Raw genomic sequence first — 25,103 nt, forward strand, 5'->3', positions numbered from 1 at the left:
GCAGATGTAACCAGGTCATTGTGCGTGGCGCTGAAATTAGAATAAGTTTTCGTGCCGAGTTAGAGAGGCCTACGAGAGCCCCCTCACCCGCTCCCAGCCCGCACCCAGGCCAACTCATCACTGAATTGTGTTAATGAAGGCGTCAGTGTCTGCCACAAGAATCTTTATTATTTTGTAATTAAGTGGCTTGCCAAGTGCCGCACAAGTCTCTGTGGCGCCACCCCGAGCCCTCCTGCTCCTCCTCCTCCTCCTCCTCCTCATCCACGGTCACTTATAAATGCACAAAAAGAAGACGACGACAACTCTGGCAAAGAAAATTGTGTTGATTCAATTTGAAAAGCCTCGACGGGCTGTCAAACTCTGTCAAGGAGTCGCAAAACAGGCAGACAGACAGTGAGAGAGAGAGAGAGAGATAGACAGGGAGGCAGACAGATAGACAGAGAGCAAGACCTCGAGTGCTCCGTCGCAGTTGCTTTAGTTCACTCGAAGGCAATCCTCCTGCCAACCCATTCATGTTGTTTGCTGCTTTGTTCTCAGCCACTTTCATTTGTGGCCCAGGCTCTGTTTCTATATACACCTACATATACATTATCTTAAGCCGCTGCCAGGTGACTCAAAAAGAAGTCAACAGCTTGATGTTGTTGTTGTTATTGTTGCTTTGCAGTTGGCTCTTGACCTAAGAATCGTAAACTATATTAGGTCTTAAAACTCGCTCTTAACAGGGGATTTAATTAAATCATGTTGCCCAATGAATTTACAAACGAAAACACTAAGTTGAATGCAGAAATACTTCCGAACTGAGCGAAGAGTATTAAGGTTTTATAATAATTATGTAACAGCTGTAAAAATCTCAGAATAATTGATTTTTCTTTTTTCGAAAAATATACAATATACATATATAAAGACTAAAACACCTTTTTGTTTTAATTTACCAAAGTTTTTCAAATTGTAATTCTACAATTATAATTATATTTTTTGTTTTTGTTTCAATTTGTTTATTATTATTATTAGTTTTTTTTTATTTAGTGATTTGTATTTTCACAGCTAATATTTTCTTTATCGTTTATTTTATATATGAGTTTATATTCTATTTATTTAATTTATTTGCGTAATTAATTTTATTAAGTTTTCTAAATGTTCCAAAATATGTTGTTTTTTTTTTTTTTTTAGAATATATTTTCACTTTGTTTCAAAGTGATTACTATTATTATTTTTGTTTAGGTTTTTGGAATAAATTTAATACAACCTTTTCGTTAAAAAATTTTTTTCCCAAATAATTTTTTTTTTGTTCAAACTTTGAATATGCTATTTAATTTTTTTTATGTTTTTTTAATTCGAATTTTTTATCTTTATTAGTTGTGCAATTAAATTAAAAAAAACCTCGATCTACTTATATTTTTAAATATATTATAATAATATGAATTATTATTTTAATTATCTGTTAGTTTTCACTATTTAATTAAAAATTGTTTGTAAATGAAGAAGAATAAAGCCCCCTCTCTCTGTAAAAACATATATATATACATATATATTTATTATAAAAATTTAGTTATTTTGTTATTGTTTTTTTTTCTCTTTTTTTTTTAATTCGCAACAATTCTAAATGTCATGAATGAAACAAATCAGAATAACGACAGAGACAGAACAGAGTCAAGATATCGGCTTCATCAACGGCCCAAGTTGAAATAAAGAACGTTCCGCAGGCGAATTCCTTTTATGGAAAATCGAATACGCGGCAGCTGGGAAAAATTGAAGGCAAGGCAAAGAGAACACGCGCGCTTTTTCTTTTCACTGTTTATTTTCTTTTTTTTTTCTTATCTGTAATGATAGATGCCACGCCCACGCACGCAATGCGGCGCCTGCGGCAAAGCGAGCGACAACAATTTACAATAAATGGAGTTAAAAGTTACAATTCAAACGGTGTGGGAGACGGGGGACATGGCGACGTGGGGACGTTGGGGGCGTGCCACATCATCATACTCATTGTTGTTGTTGGTGTTGGCTTTTTTAAACGTGCGATAAGCCGAAGCAATTTAATAGCTAAAATAACAATAAAATACGAGACAGACAGTCAGGCCGGCAGGCAGGCAGCCAGGAAGCCAGAGGGAGGGATGAAGGGTGGAGGGAGCGGACTGGCAGACGGCAGCGGACGGATCCTTAGCAAACAGTCGAAAAATAAATGTAACAGCGCCTTTCACAAGGACACTGGGCGTGAAAAGTGTGTCGTCGCGCATATGTAAATATTTGCATAAAGACGTTGACAACAACAGCAACAACAACAAGAGCTAGAGGAAGTAGTAGCAGAAGCGGAAAATATAAATCGGGGGCGACAGACTAATGTGGGCATAATAGCTTTCGATTATCGAGCGAATAAGCGAAGCACTTTAAAGCAGAGCGACTTAAAGAGCTATAAAGCAGAAGAGGAAAATATGAAAGCGAATTGGAGAGCAAGGCGTATGTTTCTTCTTCGTTTCCCAATGTCTCCAATGCGCTTTCATTTTCCCATTCGCTTTCATGTTTTCTTATTGTTTGTTTCTCTTCAAGTCGAACTGCTTTAAATCTGCAATATTTAATATACAATACTTAAACGTGCTTAAAATTCTTCAAGCGTATGCTAAAATACATAACTTTATAAAAAGAAAATGCAGTTGAAGTTGATTTTTAAATAAATATAAAACTAAATATTGCCCGACTGAGCGATACCCTGAACTTTCAAGTTTTCAGTTATAGTTATTTTATATTGTATATGTATTGTATCTAAAAGCAAACACATATGCATACACACACATACGCATATACATATACATGTTTATCGATATTATATAACGAATGAACTATGGAAATGCGTTATCGAAAAATATATTAATTCTTATACCCTGAACCCGTTTTCAATGGGATATCAGGATATAATGGTTAGGTTAAAAGTAACATGCAGAAGGAGGCGTGGCAGACCCCATAATTCTTGATTAGGGCGATGAGCTGAGTTGATTTAGCCCTGTCCGTCTGTCTGTCCGTCCGTATATATGAACGCGTCGATCTCAGGAGATACAAGGGATATTTTATTATCGAATGAAAACCTTATCGAAAATTGGTTATTTTATTATATCGTCTACACCTTTAGATCTAGAGCTTCCAAATTTGAAATGTAAACTCATATGCCCTTTATAGAATTTCGATGTTTGTTGTAGTTTACTCTAATAAGAAATTATTAAACTAGTCTCTCTCTTCACCACATTGACTTCCCAAGGTCATAGTCTCATTAATTATTATATAAAATATATACAACTATTTATTTCTGTGCCGATTGACTAATCTCTGTTCTAGGCATGACTCAACACAAAAAGTTTTCTAAAAGTATTTCTCAAAAAATTCAAATGTATAATATTTCAATGATTGAGGCCAAAAGCAATGCAGGAATCAATTATTAAAACTTTCATCAGAGTTGAAATTAATTTTACGCTCTTTTATATTTAACTAACTGTAGGTCAAGTATTCATTTCTTATAAGAAACAACATGTAAAAGAAAACTAAGCCTTTTATCATGTTTCTTAAATAAATTTCTATTCATATAAAAAAACCCATACATATAACAATTATAATTTATATATCTTCCTACATATATCTATATTTATTTCTCTTTGTACACATTCTCTTACATTTAAATAAATATCCTTACAGATAAGACACAATATATTCATTTCCATCTCTTCATCTGCTTTATTCCTAATTTATAGGCAAAACATATACACACGCACAGGAGAAGTCCAACTCTTAGCTCTAATTCCCATTGTCTTGGGGCATGTGGCAGGCAGGCAATTTTCATAGTTTGCATTTTCCGACTTTGGCATATTTGTGCGACAAATTGCGAGCCAATTCCATAAAACAGTTGCATACTTTTAGACGCCGCACGAGCACAAAACAAATTGAAAAGAAAAATTATCGGAATGAACAAAATTTCTCGGTGCATGCCTAACAAGAGACCCCTAACAAAAAGTGGGCGTGGCAGAAGAAAGAAACTACAATAGAGAGTGAGTAGACAATGTGTGTGCGTGTGTGTCTGTGTGTGTGAGAGAGAAGTTTTGTGTGGAACATGTTTGCCATACTTTTTATCTTTGGGCCCAATTCTGCTTTATGCGAGTGAGTTTTTTAAAGGACGAAGCGAACAACAGGCACCAAAAACTTATGTAAGTAAGTGTGTGTGTGTGTGTGTGTGTGTAAGGTATAAAGTTGTAAGTGCATTTCGCATAAATGGAAAATTGTTCAATTTATCGGCGCACAGAGGAGCGAGCACACGAGCTGGAAATGTGGCCAAGGCAGCAGACAGAAGAACTTGAGAAACTTTACGCAATTGAATAGATAAATGTTTATGTTGGTCAACTTCGGTTAACCCTTACGGTTATGTATATGAAGTCTACAGTCTAAATATATATCCAGTTGCGGGCCATGGCTAAATGAGTCGCATCAAATTTGATTTGATTTGAGCTTTTAAACCACAGCAGCGACAGCAATCGAAGGACAACAGTTAAAGCGCTGTAAACGGCCATAAGCAGGATGAGACGAGGATGATAAAAATATCAACAAGCCAGCAATAAAACATTCAGCATTCAAGGAGCTGAGGAGCAGCCAAGTGAACATTGGACCATTGTCGAAATGACATCAATAAAATATTTAAGGCGACAACAAAGAGAAGCAGCCACCACATTCGCATTCGCATTCGTATTCACGAATGGCCTTCATGCTTCAGCTACCTCTGGCCCCACTCCTGCTCCTACACTCACTCCTGCCACGCCTCCGCAGTTGGCAAAACAAACTCAAGGAGGGCGCTGAATGGAGAACTCCACTCGACTGGCGTCATGGCAAACGAGCTTAACGGGATAAACCGATGAGAACTGAACGAAGGCGCTGTGAATGGAGCAGAGGAGTTGAGGGCGAGAGTGAAGGTAAGCAAGGGGTTGAGAGATGGGGAAACTGACTTGAAGCAGCTTCAGCTTCAGCTGCTTTTCACTCGTCTCGGTTTCAACTCGACTTTGAAGTGCAACATCGGAATTTGAATTCAATCGCAATTGCAATCGCTTCCCTCACAGTCAACTCCAGCCCAAACCCCATTCTAAATCTTTAACCCTCTGCTCAATGCCTACCCCCTCCATAACTGGCTTTTTATTGCGGCTTCTCATTCTGTTTTCTGTCTTCCCTCACTGTGTATTATTTGTGGACGAAAGCGGCTTAGACTTGTTAGCAACGTCTTTCGTCTGTTTACGGGTCTTAGACAACAAGACGGGAAGGCTTGCTTCGCAAATCGCGGACGACAATCAGGGTTAGCACAGAGATGGGTTGCCAGCGATAGGCGAGAGTAACCGCAATTGGAATTTGAGATCCAAATTGGGCTGTTACTTTGAATGCTGACCAAATGAGCTTTTCCCAGGATTCCCATTTTCGATTTCTCATAATTCGCTTCATTACGCGGGCCACAGCAGCGATAAGATCTGAAATGTATTTATATAAGAATTTGCATATTTTAATGCAACCAGCGTCGATTTCCCAGGGGCAACAAAATCGCTATCAAAGCTCGTTCGACTGCCAAAAAATCAGTTGAGAGATTCGCTTTCGATTGGCTAGCGTCCAATTTCATTGCATATTTATGGTATATTTATAGAAGGAGAGAAAAAACTCTTAAAGCTGCATTGAAGCATTACTCTTCAGCCAGCCGAACGTGAGCCTTGGGCTTTGGGCTAAGGCTATATCCCTCTGACATCGTCGCGACTGAGGCTTAGTCCGAGTGATAAATGGATGTCCGCTCACTGTTGCTTCGCCTTGTGGCACTTTGTTTAAAGCGAGGCTGCCCCACTTGGCGCTGGCGAAGTCAAAAGTGTATATCAAATTACCTTTTAATGGGCCGGGCGGGGCAGGCAAGGACATGCTCGGAACGAGACAGGACTTGAAATCCAAGTGTTAATCGATCCATGAAATGTACAAATTTAATGCAAATTTAATATAATTAGTGAACCTACCGTAAAAATAATATACAAAAATATATACACACTCGTATATAACCAATAATCGGGCCGGGCAAAGTTTTCTCCAAGGGGGCGCGACGTGCGAAATGCAATTGGGACATAAATTTCCATTTTCGGTTTTTTGTGCCCTCGGGACTTCGCAGTAATTTAACGCTAAGTTTTTTGTTGCCTGCTGTTGCTTTTGTTGTTGTTGTTGTCGTTTCTTGTGGCTTTGGCCAACGCCGACGCGCCAAAAATAAAATAAAATAGTAAACATGCCGGCTATAAGAACAAAGCAAGTAGAAAGTGGCCAAAAGTTGAAAGTGAACGACTAGAATATACCCGGCATGCCTGCCAGTGGATTTTAGTGGTGTGGGTATTTTGGGTGTTCAAATAAAGGAAATATTCACCTACGATATCTAAGAATATCTTTATATACCAGATATACAATACTTAGCGTGTGAGTGTCTTAAACTGTTGAGATTAGGTTGAATATATAATGGCATATTCATACCCCGTCTATCTCCCCATATTTAGCTAGTAAGGATATGATGGGTATATGATATATCTATATACATATATACCCATATGCATCACAAATAATTAACTTCAGATAAATTCTACATACCATTACTCATAGATGGTATGGTTATATTGGAGATCCTCAATAGTTTGGGAATACTTAAGGAAAATCTAAATAACAAACTTGAATGCTTTATCTCTTAAAGTCTTCAAGTTGCGGTAAAAAAAAGTTTGAAAATCATTGAATCTTTAGGAATTTTACGAAGATGCAATTCGAGAATTATAGAGAACTAATTTATTTCAAATGGATCGATTTTTTCGATTTATTGCAATTTTTAATTTAGCTGGGTACAAATTATCGAGAATCTGCTGTAAGACTGAATAAAAAGATTACAAGATATGTATGTATATAGTATATATGTATGCATTTGCGGTCCAAATCATATTCCTCGCTCTATTACAATCTCCTGGCCAGCTCTTATATACCCTCCCTGGGCATTTTCAATGAGTTCCCGGCTGTACTAAGAATGCGCAAAGCAACTAAGTGTATTCTTATCCCACTCTACGCCTCGCCTCGTCTCGCCTCGATGCTTGTGCCTGTCCACATTCATGTCCTGCTCCTCCTTGTTCCATCTGACCGCAAAAACTAAAATGGGCAAAAGTTTTTTATTTCGGGCAGTCGGTGCAGCGCGGCAGCCGGAGGAAGAGCTTGCCTCAATTTACGCGGCTTTGAGTGGTTTTTGTTTTGCTATTTATCTTGGCCTGGTTAGCAGCCAGTTGTCTGCCAGCCCGGCCCGACCCCGCCCAGTCGCGGACCCTTTTGTTTAGCTAGCCATTTTCCCATTTTGGCGGCAATTTAATGTCATCATAAATACAAATTCCAAGCGCTGAAAGACTTTTTGCAGCTGCTTTAGCTGCGCTTGAACTTCATTTCGCGGTGCCCTGCCCGCTGCCCGCTGCTGCTGCTGCTTTAATCCTTCGCAACTCTGCTGCAATTCTATTAACTCTCATATATATGTATATTTCTCTCGCTCTCGCTCGGCCTTTCTTGCTCTGTCGCTTGGCCACTTGGTAGTCTCTCAATTGCCAATAAATTCTAGCCGTTATCAAGCCAGCAGCCCGTCCACTTATTCATACACGTGCCAGCAGCCGGAACTGCAGCTGCAACTGGAACTGGAGCTGGAACTGGAACTGACTCCATTGAACGTGCATAAGCATGGGCGGTAGCTGCTTTTGCTGCCTCTGTTTTTGCATTTATTTATTTCACTCTTTTCTTAGTTACACAGTAAACTAGGCAAAAATTTAGCTACGACTGCATTTACTTTTGTGTGCGCTTTTTTCATGCCTATATAAAATCATTAACTTGCATTACCAGTTGTTTAGTGAATTTTTGCTATTTAAGTTTATGTAGAGCACGATATGTACATCTACAAAAACATTTATTTTATTATTGTTTTTTAATAGTCTAATAAGAATTTTAATACTATATAATACAAATATTAATTGTACATTTTTATTTCCTACCTCTTTATTACTAAAAGTTATTTTAAAAATCTTTATTTGAAAAAAAAAAATCTGGTTTTAATTTCAACAATATTAGATTTTTATATAATACTTATCCTATATTAAAAGAATATCTTTAAAATAAGGACTTCAACTTAAAATTTTTTTTTGCTTTTCTTCAAAAAAAAACTTTGCCAAATCAATATATTTGTTTATTTTTTAGATCTTTACCAAAGTTAGTTTTTTTAATTTTAACTTTAAATTAAACTTAAGCTAAAATTTATGAAAATATAAATTATATTTAGTAAAGAAGAATGTAATTTATAAACTACATTTAACTTAACCTAAAATTTATGAAAATGGAAATTATTTTTAACAAAGAATGTAATTTATAGCAAATACCTGACGTATTTAGTATAGCCACACAGTCTTACTAAATAGATTTCTGCTAAGAGATAGACCAAGTGAACTGTTATGTTGTAATGTCTTTGACTGCGTATCTATTTCCCAGTTGTATCCAACGAAATTTCATTGCAACGCATGCCGCAAGTCTCCATGGAGCAGCCTAGACACAACCAGAATGCCTCGTGTCCTTGCACTTGAGAGCAACACAGTGGCAAATGTAATAATAATAAAAAAATGAAGAACACAAAATAAAATAGAAACAAAAAAATTGTAGAGCGAAAGAACAAACGAAGAACAAACCACCAGAGCACGTTCTCCAGCGGGAAATGTTTTCCGCTTGCAAGAAGCCCGCCCGCCCGTTTCCTCCTCCTTCTTCTGCCTCCTGCTGCTGTTGCTCTCTTCTGCAGCTTCTCCATGTGTTGGAGCTCTACAAGTGCCGAGTTTGGCCGTCGTTTGTTTTGCCGCGTTGAGTGCAAATTATTTATGCCACATGCGGGACGCCAAACAAACACCTGCCCCCAGCTCTCATGAAGAAGAGGCAGCTGGCAATGCAATCAAAGTAAGCAACAAAAGATGGAAATAGAGCAAGAGAGAGCTATGGAGTGAGAGAGAGAATGAGAGAGAGAGAGGGATACAAAAGCCACATTGCCATTTTACACTTTCCACTTTCCATTTTCACTCGAGTGCAATTTGGGCGCTTTGGTTGCTCCACGTGTCTCGCGCCTTGGCCGGAAGTTGAAGTCTTTTGTTTTCATTTCCGTTATTTAATGCAAGTGGCATTGTTGCTGTTGTTGTTGTTGTTGTTGCTGCAGGTGCCGCTGCCAGCTGCCTTGACTAACATAATATATGACAATGGCCCGTCTGCAGCAAGCGCTTACTGCCTCCTGCTCCAGCTGCTCCTACTCCCAGCCCCACCCAGCCACCACGCTGTACCCATCTCAGCCCACTTCGCTTCGCTTTCAACAACGCCTTTTAACGCCGCAGAACTTGTTGGCACCTACTTGTCCTTGGCTGTGGGTCCTTTGCCGTCGCATCCTTTCGCCACTTGGCAGCGCATTTGCATTTCGAGCTCCCTATGTGAGTTGGTTAGTTGGCTTTTCGACTACATTTGAAAAATGTTCCCTTGGCTGCTTTTCTTTACTTTGTTTTCCATGTTTTTTTTTTTTTTTTTTTTTTTTTCTACTCTAAACGAAGTTAACCAGATTTTCATGCTCAGATAATGATTTTCGCCTTTATTTGCATGCGAATTTTAACAGAATCTAGCTCATTGTTGTTGTTATTGTTGTACTTTCTCTTGACTCAGTCGATATTTTTGTGGTACATTCATGGGTTCTGCTGTATGTGGGTTTTGTTTTTCTTTTTATACGAAATTTATGACTTGAATATGTGTTTAATATTTATTTCTTTGCTACTGAGTAAAAAGAAAAAGAGAGACGGGCGTATAGAGAAACAGAGAGAGATGGATATATACAGGCAGAAGGAGGCTGAGTCTAAGACTCAGACTGAGACTGAGAATGAGAATGAGACTAAAAGTGAGAGGGAGAGTGAGATTGACTGAGACTGAGACTGAGACTCAGACTGAGACTGAGACTGAGAGTAAGAGTCAGAGTGAGACTGAGAATGAAAATGAGAATGAGTTTTTAATAGTTCTCAACAATTTCCTCTAGGTACTTAATACTAGAAAGAATGAATTTATAAATGTATATTTATTGTTAACTGTATATGGTATTATAATCCTGCCATAGTAAACGCAAGCAAGTACATACAATATAACAACGATAAGGATTCGTATTGCCGTTCACCTTTTAAAAGCCGTGCGAGAGTCAAAATTTGTGATGGCTTTTAGACTCTGCATATACTCGCATCTAATTGATTTAGTTTAGCTAAAGGTTAGTTTACAATGCTCGTATGCTGCTTAATCCGCATTGATGCAGCAGCATCCCACGCTCCACCTAAGCGCCCCACCCACATTCAAAAACAATTTTTGGGTTATGGGGCAACTTTGAGCTCAGCTGCATTTACGCTCAATCTGCCACACACTTGCCTTGACGGCCACAAATTGCTTTTTAATAACTCAACTAAGCCAAGTTAAACTAGCAGCAGCAACAACAACAACAACAGCAATTGTTGGTACTGTTTCAATTTACCAACTGGCAGTTAAATGAAGGCAACAAACCGCAAACTATGCAAGCAAATCTGTTAACTATTCCCGCCCCCACCCCAAGCTCTATTCCAAGTTCTCGGCTTAGCTCCCATTTGGGGGCAAAGCACCCCAACTTCCTTACCCAGTGCATGGCGTAAATCTCTGTTTTTGAATAGTTTCGCCAAACCAAAAATGTGGCGTTCTCTCTCTCTCTCTCTCTCTCGCTCATCTCCTATCTCGCTCTTTCGCTGTCGAAACTTTAAAACTTGAGCAATTTGTGAATTTAGTGCCAAACTTTGCATTCACTTTTGTTTCTCCACTTTTTCATTATCGTTTGCTGTTTGCATTGTTGTTGTTATTTTTGTTGGTTATGTTGAGGCTAAGTTCTCGTCAGATTCCCATTGCCATTCCCATTGTGCTGTTGTGGCTGACCAAATTGCGATTGTTGAGATTTCTCGACAGCAATTGAGCAAATGATAAACTCCTCGAAATAATACCAAAGTTATTTGTCATAAATATGTACTTAAGTACGATTGCGAAATGAAATGGAAATGTCAAAATAAGCACCAAATTAATTAGGTTCTTTTAATTTAGCTTACAAAAAGAACATATAAATGCCAGTGCCAAATATTTGGCAGTGTCACATAACAAGTGATAAAATTGAAATAATAAGAATATCTGAGAGTATTAAAAAAAGCTACTGATCTAAACACACACACACAGGTCTATATAAATATTATATACAGAAAATCACTTATTTATCTCAACAGTGTGTGCAAGTGAATCATAAGGTGAACATACGGAGGTAAATACAGATGCATATGGGAGTGTGGCCTCTGTAAACTCTATAACCGCAAACACACATATATGTACACATTTCTACGCTCAGAGCAAAAAGGCAACAATAAAACCTAGAATCCACAGAGCGTCGCGTGGATCGTAAGTAAGAACTAAGCAGAAGCATTGCCTCCTAAGCCTTAAATGAACTCCATATCCACACACACACTTTTGCATACTTCTTTGCTTTGAGTGAGAAGATAACAGCCTAACTAAGAAAGCATTTGCAGTGCTTACAGACTTTAAGGCAGCAAAGGTGTTTGGATTACATTGAGCGACTAGGCACTGTTAGTATGAGCGAGAGCGGAATAATAATAATAAACACCAATCCCACACACACATACTTATGTAGGTTTCCTTGCTCTGAGCGAGAAGAACACAAGAAAACTTAGAATCCACACAGCACTGCTTGGATCGCAGCTAAGAAATGAGAGTATGCTCAGACGTTTTAAAAGAGCAATGATGTGTGGACTAACTGAGCAACTGAGCGCTGTTAGAAGTATGCATATGTACATGTCAATGTACGTATTTACATTTACATTATTGTCGAGAGTTGGCAAAGTAGTTATACAGATAATAAGAGCGTGGCTTTATCTTAGTTGAGCGACTATTGAGCTTTTTTCTTGTTATTGAGCAAGTGCATGGTAAAGTCGCCCTTTGTATCATTTGCGCTCAGTTGCTCGCGAACTGCCGCTTTGCTCGTTGCCGGTGCGCATATCTTTTATTTTACGTTAAGCATGTATATATGTATGTATATACTCTTACATAAAATATACTTTTTAGCACGTGAGTTAGCATACTTATTAATCTGCTTTAATTTAAGTGAACATCAGATCTAAGTAAATAAGCAAATATTGTATTAAATTACCTACTTAATATAGGAATAAAGTGAATATAAATTTATAAATGGTATTCTAGCAGGTAATTTTTAGTCGAAATCTCTGTATATCACCACTTTTACTTATTTTTTGCCCAGTTTACTCTAATTCTATGTTTTCTTTTGCTTTTATTCTCCCCTATGCTCTAAGCAGCACTGTGTAACCGTTATGAGCAGAGCCAGACTGCAAGCAAATGCAGACAGCTTATAAAAGTATGAAACATAAAATGGGACTATTTAACAGCGACACGAACGCCAAATCGCAAAGAGCACAGCTGAACAGGCAGACAGAACAACAACAACAGCAATGAGAGCAACAGCAGCAGCAACAACAACAACAACAACAAAAACAACACCCATGAAATGTTCCATATGCAATGCAACAACAAATAGCGCTGCATTTTCTTTTTGTGGTAATAAAAACTAATTAAATCTGCACGAAAAACACGCCAACAAGCAACAGCGAATCCTTGTTGCTGCTATTCTTGTTGTTGTTGTGTTGCTTGCAGTGTGTAACATGTTTCAACACTTTGCGTCTGTTGTGAGCTCAAAAACTATGGAGGCAGCAGCAGCAGGGACGTATTCAAATCCACATTGAAAATTTAATAACCAAAAATTTGCAGCCGAGTTGCGCTTCAGTACTTTCATCTTCCTTTTTTTTTTGTTTCTCTCTCTCTCTTTTTCTCTTCTTTCATGGGCAACCAAATTGCGAAATTGTGCTGAGTAGTGGCTGCCTCCAACTCATGTTCTCTCTTTGCCGCTCTATCCCGCGCTCTCTAGCCAGGCTCTCTCTGTGTAGTTATCTTCATCTACTTTACGCTGACTGTGACTGTGTTGTTGCCGTCACTAGCTGTTATTGTTATACCCTGTTGCTGGCAAGCGGGTAGTGATGTGTGTGAGACCTGTCGAATGTAGAAATTATAAATAGACGTACACATCCTTAGAGAATAAATATATTTTGCACATTTTTAATTTATTTAATATGCTTTTAATTAGATTCGTACGAATTTACACTCGACACAGGGTATCTTTAGTTCGACTCTCACATTTTGTTTTTCCCATTTATTCTAATTGTTGGTATTCCTGTTGTTGCTGTTATTCATTTATGTTTTATGTGGCATTTGTCGTCGACTGTTTTTGGCACACGGAACGGAACTTTTTGGCAGACAGTTGCTGCTGCTACCGCTGCTACTGCTTGTGCTGCTGCTCGTGCTGCTGTGATTGTTGTTGGTGTTGTAATTATTATTGTTGGCACTTGGGCTTGAGTTGTGCCGTAGTGGTTGTTGTTGTTGTTATTGCTACTAAGTAATAAGCGACCGCAATAACAACTACAACAACAACACAAAAGTGTCGACAGACGAAAATGTAATAAAATTGTTGGCAAGTCTACAGCAACAGCAGCAGCAACAGCAGCAGCAGCGGCGGCGGCGGCGGCAGCAGCACAAGGTTGAGGACATAGTCGAGTTGCCAGCGCGCGTTGGCTGCCAAGTGCCCAACGTCAAAGAACACACATACACACACGCCCACACTGACATAGTTACACACACACACACACACACAGACCATAATGGCATTGTAATGCTCGTAAGCAGGTGTAATTGAATGGGCCTGCCGCGTCGCCCCCAGTTGCTACCAGCAAAACTCCCAGCGGAGTTTTCACTTTTGGTACGAGATTTGAAGTGAGCTACAACGTGTAGCAACACAAATGCCCACAGGTGTGTCTGTGTGCGATTGTGCTGAGCTTTGTGTTTGTGTGTGTGTGTGGCTTTCCGGCAGCAGGAAATTTCATATGCATTGTGGACCGGTATTAAATGTGATAATTGTATTAATTGTCGACTGAAATATTGTTTAACAAGGTGTGGATAGAGCTATGGCTGAAAGATGTGGCCTAAATGTAAATTAAGTATAAATTAATTATTATTGATAAATGTGTTTAAATAACTTTATTATTTTTAAGTCTTTAAAATTTATGAAATATTATGAAATATGGCCACAGGATCTAACTTAAATATAAATAAGGTATACATACTGTTACAATAATTGTCAGGATAATCAATCAATAAAATATATTTAACTCAAATTATTTGATTCTTTTACTTTTAGGAAACATTAAGAAGACCATTTCCAGAATCCAACCGCATTTACATATCCCAAGTAATGGATGTGTAATTTTAACATGTTTAATTATTTTTAATTATTATTTCAGATTGAAGAAATCATAAACAACAAACAGAAGTGCTACGAAGCCCTATGAATTGAATTATAAATTTGTTTTTATTTTATTGATTAATATTTTTATCGTTTCAGATTCCAAAAGCACATTGATCAATAATTTCCTAGAATTATGTTAATTTATTTGAGATATTAGCATTAAGGGTTTTTATGTAAATAAAAAAATAATAATAAGTAATAAGTAATAACAGGTAATAAAAATTAAAAAAGATATTTTTATTTATAATTATATTTATGTTCAGCTGAATTAGTGACACAATGACCTATACTGAACTGAAATTGATCGGAAGAACCCAATGATTTAGAATCCTCAAAATCAAAATCTAAATATTATTAGTGATATAATACCAATAATATTGTCCTGGCCAATCAAACAGACCAAATCAATAGATCAATGGTCCCAAAATTGGTATTCTATTCCTTTCAGCCGCTAAGCTACAGACCATGACTTAGCAGCTCCAACTACGGCTGCAGACTGAGCAGGCGCAAGTGTTTTTGAGCAGCCGACTTAGTTGCTCTTGAGCAGGCGACTTAACAGAGCACATGCTCTTAAGCTACTTACATTACAGCCTGAGTTGCTCTTCGGAAGCGCGCTACAAATGTTAAATACTCTTGAGTACCTCGGTATCACTCAACTCTCTCTCATAATAGCCGCTCAGTTTACACGAGTATTTATCTAACATTATCTAACAGTGAGCTTAGGTTCCACTCTGTTACTTAACATGATTATGTTAGTTTACATATTTCATCCGACTGATCAATTCTGTTCGCCTGGTAACTTCAGTCGTATTTTCATTGAAATTCGAGACTCTACGATTCGGTGGCCGGCCCCTTCTGGATACGCAACAAAAATGTATAGCGCTTATATTCGGTCTTTGGCTGCTCCGTTCAGTTGGCCTGGTATTTATAGTAATGCTTTGTAAAAATTTGTGCAATTTTGTAAAAATAAATAAAATTTTATAATTAAAATAATAAAATGATGTTTTTAATTCAATTACAGAGAAGAAAAATACATTAGTTGCATAGTAATTTAATTTATTTTTATTTCAGAAATAATTCATACGATATAATGATTTTGTTACAGTATGATAATATCAATTTTCCTGGGTCCTGATCCCTTTTTCTGCACAGTGGTTAACATAAGTGGTATCTAAAGAAAATGCAAAAATAAGTTAGCTTAGCGATGGGTTAAATATGTTAAACATTATTTACCAATAAACTTCAGCTCATCAAAATCTTCTGCTGGTCACAGTCAAAATACATCAGCGCAGCCAAATTTTACAAATTCTTCTGTCAGAAAAATAAGTTAAATATCATTTAAGGATTATTTAGTTCAGATCAAAGAATAGTAGTATCTAAATCTTAACAGGATAAACTTACTTATTCATCATGTATAAAACAAATTAATTAAAGCAACGCTAAGAAATAAAACTAAAATATGTTAAAAGACATAATTACTCGATGCTCTTCTTATCAGCACTAATAAAAGGCTGTAGCCCATATATATAATGCCATTGATCCGTTAAGCGTTGCTAAAAAGAAGGATAGAGAATACTAGCGTGTGTGTATTTGTGTACTACGTGGAACGCCTCAGCCCATGCATGCAAAAGCAATGGAAGATCGATCGGCCTAACTGCTTCACTCTCTCACACTCTTTATCGACGCACAGTTTAAATATATTAAAAATATTCAATTCTGTGCGAAAATGGGATATCATTTTTAAAGCGACAGTTCGCAATCAACTGAGTGCAGCAAAGTGTAGACCCGCAGATAAATTCCACATTATCACTAACACTATAAGCACTCAGCTACAATAATTCCAGCGACATAACATAGACCAGAGAATGTTTGTTTTAAAAGCTGCTATCCACATCCACATATATATAAGCTGAGCTCTCACTTACGATCTCACACACACGAACGAGATCCGCCAATCACACGCATTCTAGGCAGCGCTCGTTGGACTATGCATGCCTGTATGTGTGTTTACGCGCGTGCAAAGCTTCTCAGAGTAACTGTTGGACGTTCCATTTGCCTTCCCACTGAGTTATTTGGCTCTGCTTTTACTTTCGATCCGAGTTATGTTCTCAAATGCAATCTTACTTCGTTAAATGTGCTGCTATGCTGTGTCACTCTCATTAACTATTAAGAAGGCTCTCAATTTGGGTTCCACTGAGGCATTTTGCTTTCACTTATGATACAGGCTGTTCTGTCGCTCGGAGTGAACTTTTTTGCTTAACACATATGCACATGATTGTGTGCGTTTGTTCAGTTACATATAATTCTGCATACTCTTTTAGAGGTTATTATGATTCAGCTAAGCAATAATTTGTCTATTTAGAAGAATATTGTAATTAGAGCCAATAAATTTAAAGTTGACAAATTCAAGTTATTCAACAACTGGGAAGAGTATCCGTCACACTTTATTGCCGAAAGGTGGACGAATTTTAATTATCATAAAATTGAATGATGGTCATCAAAAGCTCAACTAGTTTATGGCTAGCATTCAAATATTAGCCCGGCAGGCACAAAGGGGCGGCGACCACTTCAAAAGCAACTCACTGAAGGCGTTCGCTCATTAGCCAAGTGGCCTCCGGGCCGGAATGGTAATTTGATACTTTATTGACTTGACGGCAACCACAACCACAACCACTCAAATTGCCAGCCTATTAATAGTAGTCGGAAGGAAGGAACACTTTAAAGTTAAATGCAAATTTGCCCAGAGAATGCGGAAAAGTCATTTATCATTTCTAGCCGCGGAGTCCTGACGCTCCTGTAAACACCCCACCGGATAATGCCTGGCATAGATACTAGACTAGACTCTAGGTAAGTGGACAAAAGCTGAGTTCAAATTTCAAGCATCAGCCACAAAATGTTTCGGTTCAATTTGTTGCTGCGCAACGAAATTAGATCAAAGGAAATCGAAAGATGAAATCTTAACTGATTCCATAGTCAAAAGACGGAACGCAAATTGATTGCCGCTGGGAAATCGACGCTGGCTGATTAAAATATGCAAATTTCATAAAAATGAGAGAAATAAGATAAACTTCAATTCTTATCGCGCGCTCAGCTCGGTCGAAGCTTAAAAAATAATATTGTAATCGTAAGGGAAGCCGGGGATACACCACTTGATTGCCCATTTGGTCAACTGTCCAATTCCTGTTACTTTCGCCTATCGATGGCAGCCCATCTCTGAACTAACCCAGATTGTTGGTCGCGATTTCTTGAGTAAACTCTGACTACGACCCCCTTGCATTGAGCCTAAGACCCGTAAACAGACGAAAGACGTTGCTAACAAGTCTAAGCCGCTTTCGTCCACAAATAATACACAGTGAGGGAAGACAGAAAGCAGAATGAGAAGCCGCAATAAAAAGCCAGTTATGGAGGGGGTAGGCATTGAGCAGGGGGGGGGGAGGATTTAGAATGGGGTTTGGGCTGGAGTTGACTGTGAGGGAAGCGATTGCAATTGCGATTGAATTCAAATTCCGATGTTGCACTTCAAAGTCGAGTTGAAACCGAGACGAGTGAAAAGCAGCTGAAGCTGAAGCTGCTTCAACTGAGTGTCCCCATCTCTCAACCCCTTGCTTACCTTCACTCTCGCCCTCAACTCCTCTGCTCCATTCACAGCGTCTTCGTTCAGTTCTCATCGGTTTATCCCGTTAAGCTCGTTTGCCATGACGCCAGTCGAGTGGAGTTCTCCATTCAGCGCCCTCCTTGAGTTTGTTTTGCCAACTGCGGAGGCGTGGCAGGAGTGAGAGCAGGAGCAGGAGTGGAGCCAGAGGTAGCTGAAGCATGAAGGCCATTCGTGAATGCGAATGCGAATGCGAATGTGGTGGCTGCTTCTCTTTGTTGTCGCCTTAAATATTTTATTGATGTCATTTCGACAATGGTCCAATGTTCACTTGGCTGCTCCTCAGCTCCTTGAATGCTGAATGTTTTATTGCTGGCTTGTTGATATTTTTATCATCCTCGTCTCATCCTGCTTATGGCCGTTTACAGCGCTTTAACTGTTGTCCTTCGATTACTGTCGCTGCTGTGGTTTAAAAGCTCAAATCAAATCAAATTTGATGCGACTCATTTGTGGCAATTATTCAGCCATGGCCCGCAACTGGATATATATTTAGACTGTAGACTGTAGACTTCTATGCATAACCGTAAGGGTTAACCGGGGTTGACCAACATAAACATTTATCTATTCAATTGCGTAAAGTTTCTCAAGTTCTTCTGTCTGCTGCCTTGGCTACATTCCCAGCTCGTGTGCTCGCTCCTCTGTGCGCCGATAAATTGAACAATTTTCCATTTATGCGAAATGCACTTACAACTTTATACCTCATACACACACACGCATACTCACACTTGCATGCAGAAGTTCTTTTGTGCAGGACACTTGGTGCCTGTTGTTCGCTTCCTTCTTTAATAAACTCGCATAAAGAATTGGGCCAGAGATAAAAAGTATGGCAAACATGTTCCACACAAAACTTCCATACACCCACACGCATACAGATACAGCATACGCCATTATCAAAGCTGTTGAAATGCTTGTTTCGCCTTTGTTGCCGCCAGAAGGCGCTGCCATGGTTTAATAGAAAGTAGCTCGGGTAATAGCTATTTCCTATGCATTTTTCATAAATATAATTCCATTTTTTCTTGTGCGAGCGAATGCACTATTCTCTTGTCTACTTTTCCTTTCCCTTTACTTCCTCTTGCTAGTTGCTTTTGGATTTGTAATTTATTTTTCCAGTATTTTGGCTTCATTTGTATTTGTTTGTTGACTTTGTTAACTTTTTTGTTGCTTTGTTCCTGTTGTTATTGTTGTTGTTACTGTTGCTCTACATGCAGTTTTCCGCTGAAGACTTTTCTAGCCTTGCGGAAATTGTCGTGAATAGTTCATTTCAGCATTCCAGCATTTTTCAGTTATTTTTTATATTTTTCTTTCCCTTTTTCTTCATTTTTATTTTTTTTTTTTGCTTGCCAAAGTTTGTCCAAGCAGCTGCGATTGCAATTGCCATTTAGTTGTTTGTTGTTGTTGCTGTTGTCAGTTGTTAGCAAAAATAATTTCCCCTTTATGCAGATGAGTCCGGCGCACTGTCCGCGCTGTCCTCGTTTTGGCCCGTAATGAAATTGACATCTTGTGTCGCGATTTCAAGCTGATTTCCCATTTTTTTTTTTTTTTTTTGCGTCATCCTTTCCTATTTTCTACTTTCGCTGTTGCTGCCGCTGCTGTTGCTTGTTTTTCCATCCAGCATGGAAATTCAGTTTTTCAGTTTTCAGTTTTGCCTGCCTTGCAATTCAATTTCCGCATTTGTTAAGCTCCTTAGCCAGGACCTTTTAATAAATTGTGCAAATCACTTATTTTTATTTTATGTAAATATGTTGTTGATAAATTGTTTGATATTAGCATATTATTATGGAAGTTATGGAAATACATTTTAGTATTTAGTGTTTCTTTCGAGTTTTCTTTCTTTAGTATTATGTTCTTTATTTTTTTCATTTTACGTTTATTTCTTTATTTTGATTAATTTAATCTAATTTTCTTAATGATGTTTTAAGGACTGTAATGCAAAAATTTTATTCTTTTTTTAAACATCAGAGAACCTTGAGATTTATACTGGATGACTTCCTTCCGTTCCCCACGCAGTAGACTCTTTTTCCCGTTCCGAATTCACTAAACAATTGCTTTTGAGAAAGTACGCGATGTCATCTAGCCGTGCACTTCGAACTAGAGTTCTCTTAATTATTTAATATTTTCCTATTCCACTTCATTCCATGTCTCAATTTCTTTGCTGAGCTAATGGTTATTGGCAATTCGCGTCCCTTAAACTCGTTATTAAAAATCGAAAACTGCTATGAAAAATGCATGAAACAGAGTGTGGACCTAACGTTTGTTAACAATAATTAAATTGGAAATGATAAATTTTATTATGTTTTTTATTATTATAATTATTATTATTATTGTTGTTCATTTGTTGTTATTGGTCTTTTACATTCTCAATGAGACTTGGCGTGTAATAAAAAAAAAAATGAATAAATTAAATGTCATAACGAATAAAATGCGGTCGAAAATGCTCAATACTCGAACACGGTAAAAGTTTCCTCACTCTAATTGTTAATTAATGCATGATGCACTTTCAAATACTCTGTAAAGGTTAATGCGCCTGAGTGGGGTATGATGGGCTACAGAAATTTCAGGAAGAGGAGATCCCATATCTAATATATCTTACGGCATTGAGCAGAGTGGAATTAAAATCCGACTAAATATTAGCAATGGTTTTAAGATCCACTGCTTTCAGCATGATTTAATAGGGAAAATGGAGCATGTTATGGTATATTAGTAATGTATTATATGTATGTTTATATTATTTACCTGAAGTTGTTTGTGATAAACAGCCTTAGGCATCCCTTGACATCCACCAGCTTAACGTTGGCTAGTTAGGGTATCCTCTGGTCAGGCATTGCTCACAGCATCAGAGCATCCTTGCTACTTGTATTATTATGTATTGTTAATGTGTGTTGTTTGTCATTAATGTTTGCTGTCGAGTTGCGTGTTTCCAATATTGTTCGCAATTAAGCATTTCACACATAAAGCATTTGTTGTTGTTTTTGTTGATTTTTACTTTTATTTCAATTTGGAGTCGGGGCTTATATCAATGCAGTTGCAACTCAATTCGTGGCTTAAATACATGTTACATAGTTATAGTATTTATATATTTATATATATATAATGTGTGTTTACATTTAGTTGTAAATCTTTAATATATATATATATATTTAACATATTTTTATTTTGTATTGAAAGCAACACAACTATTTAGCTTAAATGTTTAACATTCTCATTAAGTATATGTTTTCCTTTTCTTTTTATATGTTTCTTACACAATATTTTTTTATTTGTGTAAGCTTTAATTACATTTTACCTAATTTAAGCTTTAATATACTTTTTTTTTTAACAATTTGTTGATGTCTAATGAAAAAGAACTTAATTTTAATCGAAATAAAATTCATTTAATTTTCTTTCAGGTTTTTCTTGACACTTTTTGTGTTCATCTAATTTGTTTTCTGCTTTTCTATAAACATGGTTTATGATTGGGCTGCATTGGGTCGTTCACTAAGTAATTTTATTTTGCTATGACTGATTTATATATATATATATTAGGGGCTTCATTTCGACAAGAAACTTTAAAACCGACATAAAACCGTCTTAGTCTTTACTAAGACTGGTTATTCAAAAAAGTGAGTATGAACAGTGTTATAAAATATGTGAGTATATACTGGTGTGATTGTGTAAAGCATATGATGAAATTATGTATGTATTCTTCATTTTGATTTAATACCTTTTGCCTGCTTTCGGGCAAGAGTTGTATTCCACACTCATAATTTCGGTTATCCTTGCAAACACAAAACTGGTCGAACTGTTTTTTGAGGTCCTGATTTGAGGTGAAAGTTCTTCTAGATCGAAATTTAGCAGAGACAGGAGATTCTGTTAGCATTCAACCTTGCATACTTTTAGCGTGTCGTCAAACTTGTATAAGGTCTCGCATTATTCTGTTGGAGAACTCCACATTTTCTACCAATGAATTCTGAACTTGTCCAGCCGATCACAATCCTTCAAATCGAAACTATTGCAAAATATTTAAATAAAATTTTCAATAAACAAGGCTTACTAAATATATCAGCTGTTCAAGGCTCTTAGGTGCAAGAAAAATAAAAAATCAATTAGATCAGCAGCTGACAGGAAACGAAATTACTTAATGAATTGCCCAATTTGAGAGCAGCATTTGCTATAAAGCGCATGACCATAGAACTGTAACAAATTATATTCACAACTTATAAAAAGGTATATATGTATATGTATATAAGGTGCATCAATATATTAGTACACACACACACATCTCTCATGTATATATTTCTATATATTTTGTTACTTTAATTTAAATCATTTTCGATATGTTCTTGCTGTTGTTTTTGTTTTAACAATATATTTAGTTGTATATGATTTCGTTTATGTTTGAGGTGTGCGTGTGTGGGTGTGTTTGTGTGTGTCATCAGCGTTTAACGCACAAATATATGTATGTATATAAGTGAGTATGTATATGTCATTATATAATTATTTTAACATTATTCAACTTGAGTACATCAAATTGATATTTTCTCTTTCTCTTAATTTTTGTTCTTTTTCGTTTATTAAGCACAGCATTAAAGCAAAATTAAATTGCAATCGATTTACCCTTGTGAAAGTTCATATAATTGTAACTTTACATATATATTATTTATTTATATATATATATATATATATATATATTATATATGATAAGGTTGACGCAAGCTCGGTTTGGCTTAGTCTGCGCAATTTGTCTTTTGGGGGGGCGGATCATAACTAGGGTCTGCTCGACTAGGGGCTATACGAGTATTTTGTATTACATATTATATATATATATATATTTTTATATATCGTTTATATGCTAGTTGCCTTAGCCTCATATATAATTCGGATATGTAGCTCTAACACACACTTAAGCTAAGTCTTGCACAAACCTGTCCGCGCACCATGGTTAACAACGTTGACAGCAAAGCCAGCCACGCTATGGCCACTGCGCTGTTGGCGTCGCTGTCGGCGCCGCTGTCGACGCCGACGCCGGGCGCATTACCATTTCCGTTTGCCGCGTTCTGTGTTTTATCTAGGAAGGATTTTTGTTCAGATAAACCGATTTCATTCAAATTCGACTGATAGCGCGTATCTGATTTATGTTAATGATGTGGGGAGACAGCACACAAGTGAGCGAGACAGAGACAGAGAGAAAGAGAAAGACAAAGAAAGAGATTTTAAAATGGGGAGTACTAAACGAGATAGAGAGATATACCGACAAGAAATCAAATGTGTTGGGGTAAAACGAACAAGGGGCGTGTGCCAGGCTAATATGCTGATGATAGGCTCAAGTTCTACTCACTCTTATCGTGTCCGTAATTGGAACGCGTCGCATCGGAGTTGCCAAAGCCGAAATTATTGTTGCCAGCCTCGCCCCAATGAGATTCACTTGTGTAGAGACCCGAAGAGGCGGTCGTTGGCGGATACGAGACTGTGGTAGAGAGAGGTGAGAATAGAGAGACAAATGACAAGTCGTTCAATCGATATGTTAGTAGTGTAAGATTATATATTATAATTTTGTAAGGAATGAAAGTATTCTACCTAAAGATCGCAGTCTGATCTCTCATATTCTAACACTCTAATAATATGATCTTAAATATGAAATATGAATAGCTATGAAACATAGAGTTCTTATTAATATACTTTCAATATTTTCATTATTTACGTAATATCGATAGCAACCCATATTAATTAATTTTGTATAATATGTATTAATATTTACATATATATATAATATTATAAACATATATGTTATATATTCTAGCCCTAATACAGCATAAACATAAAAAATATACTTTTTTAATATCTACGCCATTATCATACATGTATTATACATATAGGCAAAGCCTATCGCGTCTCTCCGTCTATCTCTTAGAAGAGCACCTACAGCCAAACCAGTCTAACTTGTGTGAATTGTCTGCATTTTGATTGGCTTACACTTACAACGTCTAATTGCTTATAAATAATGCCATCCCACTCACACCCATACTTGCTACACACTCTCAACTCTCACACCTATAGCCCTCTCTTTCGCTCTTTATATAAATCGAATTGTTTTTCTGCTACACTTGCTTCTCTTTGTGCTCACATCTGCCATTGTATTTCAGTTGATTATTGTCAACAAAATGCCTAACTCTAAAAATAGGCCGTGCTTTGCTCTCACACTCTCGCGCTCTCGCTCCCACTCACACTAGATTGATTACGTAAAACAATAACTGAACTTGTTCTCGAGTTTATTTCTGTTTTTTATTTAGCATTTGTTGTTTATAATTCATTTACATATTTTTATTTTTTCTTTTTATTTATACATCAGTCAAATGTATATATTTTGGCTGTTGTTTTATTTTTTTAATGGAATTTGCATGCAAATTGTTCAATTTTTGCAATTTTTCGCACGTCTCATTGCATTTGATTTTTTTTTGGCGCTATTTATTTGAAATTCGTGCTGTCTGTTATTTCACAGCACACTCCAAATATATGCACATATATGTAGATAAATACATACATATATTTTATTCGCCCGACTTGGTGGAACAAAATGCTAATTATTTTGTATTTTCATTATGTGACAATATGCACAATTTCCCAGTTCCCAGTTTCCAGTCCCTCAGTTCGAGGTTTATATAATTTAAATGTTCAGTATTTCCCCCGTTACACATTCTCGATAACCATAGACATCTGTGTGTGCATACTCTATATACATGCATATATATATGTTTTCAATTAAAGCACGTTTTAATTATGCCCCGTACCGTGAAATTTATTCAGCACGTTTGTTTCAACCATTTTAAATATGCAAAATCATTTTGATTGTCAAACGCTTTTTGGCCATGTGATGGTACTTAATTTATTAAATATTGAATATACATTCAGCCGACTGAGCAATCTCATTAGAAACTAATTAAAACATTGATTTTCCGACATGCGAAATTGAATAGAATAAATCAT

General features: G+C 37.0%; 2 protein-coding genes across 8 annotated transcripts in view; one reads left to right on the top strand and one right to left on the bottom strand.

The window, feature by feature from the left end:
• Positions 1 to 14,723, top strand: part of LOC108611614 (UPF0585 protein CG18661) — an 87,810-nt gene extending 73,087 nt beyond the window's left edge. For 4 of the 5 annotated variants that reach the window (XM_089464531.1, XM_089464532.1, XM_089464536.1 and 1 more), the window contains one exon: positions 14,384 to 14,723. The gene's annotated coding sequence lies outside the window, so the exon portion shown is untranslated. Of the gene's footprint in view, positions 1 to 3,734; positions 4,029 to 14,383 lie in introns of all 5 variants that reach the window. The other variant, XM_089464533.1, reaches the window with a different exon arrangement.
• Positions 14,724 to 15,529: 806 nt separating this feature from the next.
• DIP-zeta (Dpr-interacting protein zeta) overlaps positions 15,530 to 25,103 on the bottom strand; it is a 32,476-nt gene continuing 22,902 nt past the window's right edge. The window contains exons 8-11 of one of the 3 annotated variants that reach the window (XM_089463339.1): positions 23,458 to 23,586; positions 20,877 to 23,247; positions 15,725 to 19,837; positions 15,530 to 15,662 (exon numbers count right to left, since the gene is read on the bottom strand). In XM_089463339.1, the coding sequence (XP_089319465.1) occupies positions 23,012 to 23,247; positions 23,458 to 23,586 (365 nt within the window). In that variant the 3' untranslated portion in view covers positions 15,530 to 15,662; positions 15,725 to 19,837; positions 20,877 to 23,011. Of the gene's footprint in view, positions 15,663 to 15,724; positions 23,248 to 23,457; positions 23,587 to 25,103 lie in introns of all 3 variants that reach the window. The other 2 variants (XM_089463340.1, XM_089463338.1) reach the window with 2 other exon arrangements.

The sequence above is a fragment of the Drosophila arizonae genome, chromosome 3 (genome assembly GCF_054131065.1).
Source record: "Drosophila arizonae isolate 15081-1271.41 chromosome 3, UAZ_ARI_1.0, whole genome shotgun sequence".
Taxonomy (NCBI): Eukaryota; Metazoa; Arthropoda; class Insecta; order Diptera; family Drosophilidae; genus Drosophila; species Drosophila arizonae.